Source organism: Lolium rigidum, chromosome 3 (genome assembly GCF_022539505.1).
Source record: "Lolium rigidum isolate FL_2022 chromosome 3, APGP_CSIRO_Lrig_0.1, whole genome shotgun sequence".
Classification (NCBI taxonomy): domain Eukaryota; kingdom Viridiplantae; phylum Streptophyta; class Magnoliopsida; order Poales; family Poaceae; genus Lolium; species Lolium rigidum.
In genome coordinates this window covers 127,425,128-127,435,345 of record NC_061510.1, presented here as the reverse complement: position 1 = coordinate 127,435,345, position 10,218 = coordinate 127,425,128, and the positions used below count along the sequence as shown (strand labels likewise).

At 46.9% G+C, this 10,218-nt stretch overlaps 1 protein-coding gene across 2 annotated transcripts; it reads right to left on the bottom strand.

Annotated features, from left to right (window-relative positions):
- Positions 1-2,607: 2,607 nt before the first annotated feature.
- On the bottom strand, positions 2,608-4,443 carry LOC124698207 (protein LURP-one-related 11-like). 2 transcript variants are annotated; one of them, XM_047230717.1, is made up of 2 exons: positions 4,159-4,443; positions 2,608-3,378 (listed from the first exon to the last, which is right to left on the bottom strand). In XM_047230717.1, the coding sequence occupies exons 1-2, from the start codon at positions 4,305-4,307 to the stop codon at positions 2,760-2,762; spliced, it is 768 nt and encodes a 255-aa protein (XP_047086673.1). In that variant the 5' UTR covers positions 4,308-4,443; the 3' UTR covers positions 2,608-2,759. The 2 variants fall into 2 exon arrangements, with proteins under 2 accessions (XP_047086673.1, XP_047086674.1); XM_047230718.1 differs by lacking the exon at positions 4,159-4,443 and having other exon boundaries at positions 2,608-3,621.
- Between the last annotated feature and the right edge of the window lie 5,775 nt (positions 4,444-10,218).

Genomic DNA, 10,218 nt, shown 5'->3' with positions numbered 1-10,218 from the left:
CGGTCCTGGGGGTTTCGCGACGAAGGCTTTAAGTAGGCGGAAGGGCAACGCGGGGGGCCACACGAGGGCCCCACACGCCAGGCCGGCGCGGCCAGCTCCTGGGCCGCGCCGCCCTGCTGTGGCGGCGCCTCGTGGCCCCACTTCCTTTCCCCTCGGTCTTACTGGAAGCTTCGTGCAAAAATAGGACCACGGGCGTTGATTTCGTCCAATTCCGAGAATATTTCCTTACTAGGATTTCTGAAACTAAAAACAGCAGAAAACGACAAGCGGCTCTTCGGCATCTCGTTAATAGGTTAGTGCCGGAAAATGCATAAATACGACATATAATGTGTATAAAACATGTAGATATCATCAATAATGTGGCATGGAACATAAGAAATTATCGATACGTCGGAGACGTATCATGGACGTCTTTTGGAGGGGAGGCGTCCATGGCACCAGAAAGAAGACGAGCGTGGTGCCAGATTTGTTGCGCGTGGTTGCAATGCCAGAATCGGTGAAGAGCCGTCTCTTCCCACCCGCATGCCACACAAAGGACTCCTCCTTTTATCCGTCTTCTTTGTAACTCCACCCCCAACGCCAGCCCATTCTTCATCAGCCTCTAGACATGCACCTTCACTTTACCCGGGATATTAGCGCCCCATAGTTTGAGCCATCCTCTGTGAGCTTCGACTGTCGATGAAATCTCAATTCATCCCTATTTCTCTCTCATAATCTGCATCTGCAGGTGATAGGCAGACTTGACCGAGAACAGCCCATTGTTGGTGAAGTTCCACGCACGCACGTCCTGTTTCGTTGGACCACCAATCATGATATTTTTGATATCGTCCACATCAAACTCGAAAAAGACCTGGTTCAGCCGTGCTTCATCCCACCCAGTACCCTCCAAGTTCCGCAGGTCCGTCACTTTCCTCACCATATTCGCTGGGCTGTTTGGTCTACGACCCAGTGGTCATTGCGTCCCAGCTCTTGGGATCCAATTGCTCTGCCATACATCCACCTGTGAGCCGTCTCCTATGCGCCAGATTAATCCTCTCTTGAGCAGGTCCCGGCCATGCAAGATGCTTCTCCACGTGAACGAGCCCCGCCCAGGATAGTCTGCATGAATGAGATCAGTATGCTTGAAGTATCGAGCCTTTAGGACTCGCGCACACAACGACGTAGGTACTGTGAGAATTCTCCACGCCTGTTTCGCAAGAAGCGCCAAATTGAAAGCTTCAAAGTTTCTAAATCCCATGCCGCCCAAGCGTTTTGGCTGACACATTTTGTCCCAAGAGATCCAATGCACCTTGCGTGACCCATCTGCGTCTCCCCACCAGAAGTTGGACGAAATAGAACCCAACTTTTTACACTGGGTTTTATTGAATTTGAAACAACTCATGAGGTAGGCTGGTGTAGCTTGTAGAACCGACTTCACCAGAATCTCCTTACCTTTCTTTGATAGACCTTGCCCTTTCCATCCAGACACTTTCAACCCTGACCTTTCATTGATATACTGAAAGCAGCCTTCCTTTGACCGTCCTACTACTGTTGGTAACCCCAGATACCTCTCACTGAGGGCTTCCGTATCAACTGCCAGGACTTGTTTTGCCATTTCCTTTGTATCAGGAGCACACCCATCTCCAAAGAAGATTGATGATTTTTGCAGATTAACCTTTTGGCCCGAGGCGGCCTCATAGTCCTCTAGGACTCTTTTCAGTGCATTCATGCTTTCCAACGACGCTTCAAGAAACACAATGCTGTCATCAGCGAAAAGTAGATGGGTGATATGAGGCCCATCCGTACCAAATTGAACGCCCTTCAGCATATTGTCCTCATGTGCTTTCTTGAGCAGCGTAGAAAAACCGTCCACGCAGAAAAGAAGCAGATATGGAGAGAGAGGATCGCCCTGTCGTAAACCCCTCGAAGGAATGAAAGGCTCAGACAAACCCCCATTCAGTTGGACAGAGAATCTAACAGAGCTTAAGCATCTCAACACCATATCCACCCAGGCTCGTGCAAAACCCATCTTGATTAGAATGTGCTCCAGAAATATCCTTTCCACCTTATCATACGCCTTCGATGTAAAGATTGTTGATGATCAATAAAATTGGCACCAAAGTCCCGCTGCTTCCCTAAAAATCGAACTAGTAAAGTTGAAAGGAAAGAAGCAATTAGGAGAGTTCAGAAGTAGCAAAACAATCTAAACAATTCTTTTTCATGGAAGCCACATGTTGATGGTAAATAATTCTACGGTGACCTGGTCCACAAATTCGTGGACCAACTCTAACAATTGACACATCACAAGAGAGAGAAAATGTACATGATTTTATTTTTTATTTTTAGATCTAAACTGTCACGTATGCCACTTATCAATTGTGAAGGTAAATTTATTGTCAAGGTCTAATAATATATGTCTTACACCTCAGACGCCGTCTCATTGCGCCTTACCTCACGAAGTACTATATTCCACCAAGTATATATACACACCTATACCCTCCAATTTGTTGGTTCCTACTCCATCCGTTCTAAAGTAATTGTCGCAACTTTAAATTTCCTATTATTTGGCAGGTCAAAGATGAAATAAAGTGCATTGCGAAGTTGCTATCAGTGTATGTGAGCATCGGAGAAGAAAAATAAATTCCAGAGGAATATGTCCAAATAGTTCACTCTCAAACAGAAGAGGTTTGTGTCTCTTGCGCATACACGTAACATCAAGTAGGACGCCAATTTGGCTATACATCCGGTCCGGCGATAATTACAGCCGGCCGTGGACGGTTTCACATACTGTGGTTGATGAGGCCATGCACGACTAGGAGCCCCATGATGAGCGAGTGGTCGACGTTGGGCTCCACCACCAGCGTGAGCACATCCTCGCCGAGGGACACCCCCGTCGGCGTGAGCTTCCTCTTCACCTCCGCCACGGCCACGCCGGTGGCGTCGTCCACGATCCAGGAGGCGCGCGCCGCCTGCTGCCGCCGCCTCCCTCCGTTCATCTTGTACCGCACGGCGCGGCCGCCGTCGGTCCTGAACTCGCAGCTCGGACCGTGGCCCCACCTCTTGCTCACCACCGTGAACCATGGCCGCCCCCGCGCCCGCGGCGCGTCGGGCTCTTTTGATTCCCAGTTGCCGCGCCTGTACCCGTCCCACCGCCAGAACCTCTTGAGCACCTGGAGGACCACGCTCCCCGTGATGTCCATGAGGCAGACATCGACGGAGTGGCGGGAGCCGTAGTTGTCGACGCGGTAGACGATGCGGCCGGACGAGTCGAAGACCGTGCAGCCGCTGCCGTTGAGCACCAGCGACTTCATCCAGATGGTGAACACCTCACGCTGCACGCTCGTGTGCCCTGCTCCCTCTTCTTCGCCTGAGCCAGCTTGCTCTGGCTCTGGCTCTGGCACGGCCGGAGGAGAACCAGAGGACGACGACTCTTCTTCTAAGAGTAGCTGCTGCTGCGACGGACATGGACAGGATGCCGAGGAGTGTACCTTGACCTTCGGCGTCCAGAGTTCAGCACCAAAGCACCATCTTGTACCTCCCATCTTAGCTACTTGCTACTGCTTTGGTTGTGTGTGTGAGCCGGTCAGCATTTCTGATTATGTGAGGGTCAGGAATCCGGAGCTGTTTTATATACAAACGACACAAAAGTGGGAGAGAGAGAGGGAGCAAGGGAGAGATTGCTAGGGAGATTATATTACCTTCGGCGAAAGATACTCCCTCCAGTGTGTTTTAATTGACTCAGATTTAGTACAACTTTGTACTAAATTCGAGTTATTAAAAAAGAGCGAAGGGAGTACTAGATATGTTTGTTTTCTGTATCAAGCTCGTCAGCAATTGTACTCTCTCTTCGTCCAACAGTATAAGATATCATTAGGACTAATATTTATTCTGAAACACAGATATATATAAATAATATCGTTTTTGCCGAATTTGACTTAAATAAGCCATGCTTATCAAGTTGGCATGCTGTATATGCATGCTTATCAAGAATAATATTTATTCTGAAACGATTGGTTGTGTTCGTTCATGCTCCAAAGACGACTTGGCCTCCTTTGATTTACAGGATTCTTGTAGGAAAATTGTAGGAATCATGTTCCTGTAGGAATTTATACTGTAGCGCTGTTTGATTCACGGGAACGCAGCAAAGGAAGTTTGAAGAATTTTTGCTCTGGCTCTGGCTCTGGCTCGGCCGGAGGAGAACCAGAGGACGACGACTCTTCTTCTAAGAGTAGCTGCTGCTGCGACGGACATGGACAGGAGGCCGAGGAGTGTACCTTGACCTTCGGCGTCCAGAGTTCAGCACCAAGGCACCATCTTGTACCTCCCATCTTAGCTACTTGCTACTGCTTTGGTTGTGTGTGTGAGCCGGTCAGCATTTCTGATTATGTGAGGGTCAGGAATCAGGAGCTGTTTTATATACAAACGACACAAAAGTGGGAGAGAGAGGGAGAGAGGCAGAGGTTGCTAGAGAGTATATTACCTTGGGTGAAAGCTACTAGATATGTTTGTTTTGTGCATCAAGCTCGTCAGCAATTGTACTCTCTCTTCGTCCAACAGTATAAGATGTCATCATGACCAATATTTGTTCTGAAACAGAGATATATACTTTATAAATAATATCGTTTTTGCCGAATTTGACTTAAATAAGCCATGCTTATCAAGCTGGCACGCATAAGAACTAGCTACCCTGTATATGTATGCCGCTTATAACACGATTGGTTATATTCGCTCATGCTCCAGAGACGACTAATTCTGTACCGCTTGCTGCTCCTTAGCCTTACGATTGGAATTATTTCTTCGTGCAACTACCAGGTGCCGCACGCCAAGGCAGGAGACTGTATTGCGATGCTTTGCCGACAAGCGCTTGACTACACATTGGGTCGCCTTGTCCGTTTGAAATAATTGACTGCATTAATTATTTGAAAATCATGAAGAACGTAACACGTACGCATTTGAGACGTGTTTGGTTGTTCGCATGGATATTTTTCCTCGTTACGCGATGGCCACACGGTACACGGAGCCTGCGCGTGTTTAGGCTCTTATCCAACTTCTCCGTCCAGTTTGGTTGCCTAAAAGGCTTTATTGGCATTGAGACAGAAACTGGATCCTATTATTTGGTTAGTTTTTTTAGGCTTCGAAGAAACTGAACCTGTTGGTTATGTGCAAGGTGTGCCTTGATAACCTCTTCTTCTAGTGGTGAGGTCACCGCTCCATCTGTGCAGAACTAAGCAGCAACACCAATGCTATATTAAAATCATTGTAAACTAGTCATAAGAGTACGCATAATATCAGAATCACACACAAAAGTACTTTGTTCACACCACACACATACTTGCTAACCACATAGATAATCACAACCAACTAGTCGATCATCGCAAAAGGATTACTCCTCGATCATGGCAAGGGCTGGATCTTGCTAGTGGCACTTGTTGACCACCTCAACTATCGACTAGTCGAAGATGGTGACCCTGTAGATATCACCTCAGACCTTGAAAGTCAAGAAGTAGCCGCTCTTGATCTTGTTATCTATGGAAAAGCCTGGCCAACCCTGGTTCATGGCAACCATCAAGATGCATCCAGCCAAGGTAAGCAAATCCAACCTAGCTGCTAAGATAACCTTAGCGAAATGTGTTGGAGAAACCTTGTCATGTAAGTGGCAAACCCTTGCCAGCCTCTCCCTCGATTTCTTGGAGGCGCTACCTTCTCTAACCTCCTTGGAGCATCCTTCACCAATGTTGGCGAAAACATCACCCATGACTAGCCTTGCCGGTGGAGCACTGCAAGAAAAACAATCAATCCACTACTAGAAAAATAGGTATACATAGATGTCCTACCCGCGGCGCACCCTGAGGATGGTGCGCCATGGCTATATAGTGGTGTCGCATTGGCTCTAGGTGCGCCACACCTACCTGCCATACTCGTGGCACATGTGGGATATAGGTGCGCCACACCTATTCCATCGCCTAGCTGGTAGGTCCACCCACCCTTAAACATGACGCACATGTATTTGGTGCGCCACGGGTATCGTTCGTACCCGTGACATACTAGATACATGTGCATCACGACTATATAAAAATTCAAAATTGAAAATTTGGTGTTAGCATAGGCGTGGCGCGCGGGACTAGGTGCGCCATGGGTAAGTTGTCCATGGTTTGGTCCCCCCACCACCCGTGGATCGCCTTTTCAGTTTTCGAAAAAATGATAGAAATTTCAAAAAATAAACGAGCACATGTATTTGGATCGTCACTGGTAAGCTGTCCATGGTTTGGTCTCCCTCCACCCGCCCTGCCCCGGCGACCAGCAGCGCCGCCACCTCCACCTGCCCTGCCCCAACGACCGGCGCCTCCGCCTCCACCTGCCTTGCCTCGGTGACTTCGACCTCCGCCTCTGCATCCACCCGCCCTACCCTAGTGAAAAACACCCCTACCCTGGTGAAGAACACCGCAGCCGCCATGGAGCAAAAAAAGATCAAAAAAAGAGCAAACAAACGAACAAAAAATTCGAGAAAAGCATAAAGAAAATTTTGAAATTTCAAAAAATCACCGTGGCGCACCATTTTCCTTACCCACGCCACGGCTATCGGCATTACCCGTGGCGCACCTAACCATTTGCCACGGCTACCTGTTAGCCATGGCGTCATAGCTGTGGCACACCACAGCAAAAACTGGTGCGCCACTGGTAGCCTTTTCTCTAGTAATGATTAGAACATGTGTAAAACTGAAAGAACAAGATGCCACCTATATGGAGAAGGTGAATATGCAGTTTTAAAACTATTACGGATTTGGCTTGAAAGAATGCAGAAATAAAATACTCGTCTAGTTTTGAACTCAAAGCCTAAATATGCTAGGTTCAACTAAGTACACTAACAACTTAAGCTAAGCAAGTGACCATTAGAGCAATTTTTGAGGCTGTCCGGAATCAGTTTGGAATCCTAGGTGGAATTTTGAGCAATTTAGAACAATCTAGATAGAATCAGAAGCAAATCCAAAAGAATCCAGAACCCATGGCTTCTCAGAATAAAATCTGATTCGGTTTAGAATTCTAACTCACTTGAATTTTATTCGGAATCCTGACTTAAATCCGAATGGTATAGGACAAGAAAACACTCATACAATCAGACTCTGATTTCGATGAACTTAGGCTTGTTCTGAAGATAACAAGACCTAGCTCGTCATGCATAGAAACATCAAGAATTACCAAGATAGAAATACCAAGAATGGGAGGTGTGAAAAATCCCAAAACGAATAACCAATGAACTTCCAAACTCGAAAGGTAGCAACAAGCTCAAAAACCTCACACAGAGAAAGACCAAGATGCAACAAAAGAGGGAGATGCAAAGTATGGAAAGTATTGAGCTCCCTAAAATGATGTGATCAAGTTACTCAAATGTTATCCCTCTTGATAGCGCATCTATATATCCTATAACCCGATCCCCCAAGAAAAAACCTCCAGACCGGTAAAAGGAAAAACCTAGCAAGGCTATACCTTTGCCTTGCGTACTTCGATTGCTTAATCTTGATGGCGATGCTTTATGCTCCCCTTAAGCCAGAATGTGATGGGATTCGTAGCATAGAAAACAAAAAATTTCCTACCGCAAGAACGAATAACAAGCCAAGATCCAATCTAGAAGATGGTAGCAACGAGAAGATCATGAGACTAACCCTCGAAGATTTCCAAAGCCTATGAGATTAGATCTCGTTGTTGCAGAAGATGATCACTTGCCGCTTTCAAAAGCGCGTAGAAGATCTTGACGGTGCCACAGTCGGGCATCACCTCCGTACTCGGTCACACGTTCGGTGTTGATGACGACGTCCTTCTCCCCGTTCCAGCGGGCAGCGGATGTAGTAGATCCTCCTCGGAATCCCGACAACACGACGACGTAGTGGCGGTGGTGGTGGAGAACTCCGGCAGGGCTTCGCCTAAGCGCTGTGGGAGGTGTATGAGGAGGGGGCGGCTAGGGTTTGGAGAGAGGGAGCTAGGGCTGCGAATTGTGCACCTCTTGGGGCTCCCCTTGCCCTCCTTTTATAGCTGGAAAAGGTCCTTGGGTCGTCCAAGACCTGCCCCCAAAGTTTGGGAGAGTTCCGGTAGGTTTCTGTCAGCCGAAACCTACCAGAACTAGAACTCTTTTGCCAAATCCGAATTTGCTTTAGGGGAAACTTCTTAACCCTTAAGGAAAATATGGATACACCTATTATGGAACCCTCCGGACTTCCTTAGACAGCCCGGGTCGTCCCGGACACTTCCGGAACCTTCCACAATGTTCCGGACTATTCCGGTCGTTCCAAAACCTTCTAGAAGCTCCGGTCAAAACACCGGACTTTTTCCGAACCCCGGAAAATGACTTCCCATATATGAATCTTATCCTCCGGACCATTCCAAACCTCCTCGTGATGTCTCGGATCCCTACTGAGACTCCGAACAAAATTCGAACTTCATTCCATATTCCATATCTACTTAAAACGACATCAAACCTTAAGTGTGTCACCCTACGGTTCGTGAACTATGCAGACATGGTTGAGACTTCTCTCAGACCAATAACCAATAGCGGGATCTGGAGATCCATAATGGCTCCCACATATTCAACGATAACTTAGTGATCGATTGAACCATTTACATACGATACCGATTCCCTTTGTCTCGCGATATTTTACTTGTTCGAGGTTTGATCATCGGTATCTCTATACCTCGTTCAACCTCGTCTCTAACAAGTACTCTTTACTCGTACCGTGGCATATCATCTCTTGTGAACCATTCACATGCTTGCAAGCTAATCAGACGATATTCCACCGAGAGGGCCCAGAGTATATCTATTCGTCGGGGATGGACAATATCCCACTCTTGATCCATATGCCTCAACTCATACTTTCCGAATACTTAATCCCACCTTTATAACCACCCATTTACGCAGTGGCGTTTGATGTAATCAAAGTACCCTTCCGGTATAAGTGATTTACATGATCTCATGGTCGAAGGACTAGGTAACTATGTATCGAAAGCGAATAGCAAACTGAACTTAATGACATGATCTTATGCTACGCTTATTTGGGTGTGTGTCCATTATATCATTCACCTAATGACATAACCTTGTTATTAATAACATCCAATGTTCATGATCACGAAACCATGATCATCTATTAATCAACAAGCTAGTTATATAAGAGTTTTACTAGGGACTCCTTGTTGTTTACATAACACACATGTATCAATGTTTCGGTTAATACAATTATAGCATGGTATGCAAACATTTATCATAAACACAAAGATATATTATAATAACCATTTTATTATTGCCTCTTGGGCATATCTCCAATAGTCTCCCACTTGCACTAGAGTCAATAATCTAGTTTACATTTGTAAAGATATAACACCTTGGCCTTCATATCTCCAACAGTCTCCCACTTGCACTAGAGTCAATAATCTAGTTTACATTTGTAAAGATATAACACCTTAGCCTTCTGGTGCTTTATCATGTTTTGCTCACGGGAGAGGTTATAGTCAACGGATCTGACACACTTAGAAACGTATGTATTTTGCAATTCATTTGTGTCTCAACGCATCACTCATTTTCCGAATGAGTCGGTATTAATCGTATATGTTCGGTCTTCTGGTGGAACCTTAATTCCGCGGTCTGAAATATGTCACTAATCACTACAAGAAAAGTTCTGATAGACAACGTCCCAAAATCATCCGCTAAGGGGTATTTTTCGTCGCCTATGGGCCTAACCCGACGATATGGGTTCTGTTGTCGAAACTGCGTCAGGCAAAGTCCAACGATGATTTTTTCGGTCCGTCGCGCTTGGGCGCCCTTCCGCCACGGAAAATCGGACTTTCCGGGAGCCCGTTGACTGCTGACGTCATGCAAACTGACACGTGGCAGACGCCGTTAACTGCTGACGTCATGCAAACTGACGGCGTTAACCGCTGAAACCCCGTGGTAGATGGTAGGCCCACACGAGGCCTGCCACGTCTTAAGCGGGCCGGCCCATTAAGTTTGTGGGCCGGGCCAGCTGACTTAGTTTGACCGGTCAACTATATAGCTGGGCTGGTCCATTAGTTACGTGGGCCGGGTCTAACCTCTAATGTTGACTGGTCAAAACTTTAATGGGCCGGCCCACTAAGCATGTGGGCCGGGCCGAAAGCACTCGTTTGATCGGTCAAAAGGGAAAGGGCCGGCCCACAAGACATGCGGGACCCACTTTCCTGTTATCGGGCCGACCCATTTACCAAGTGGGGTCCACC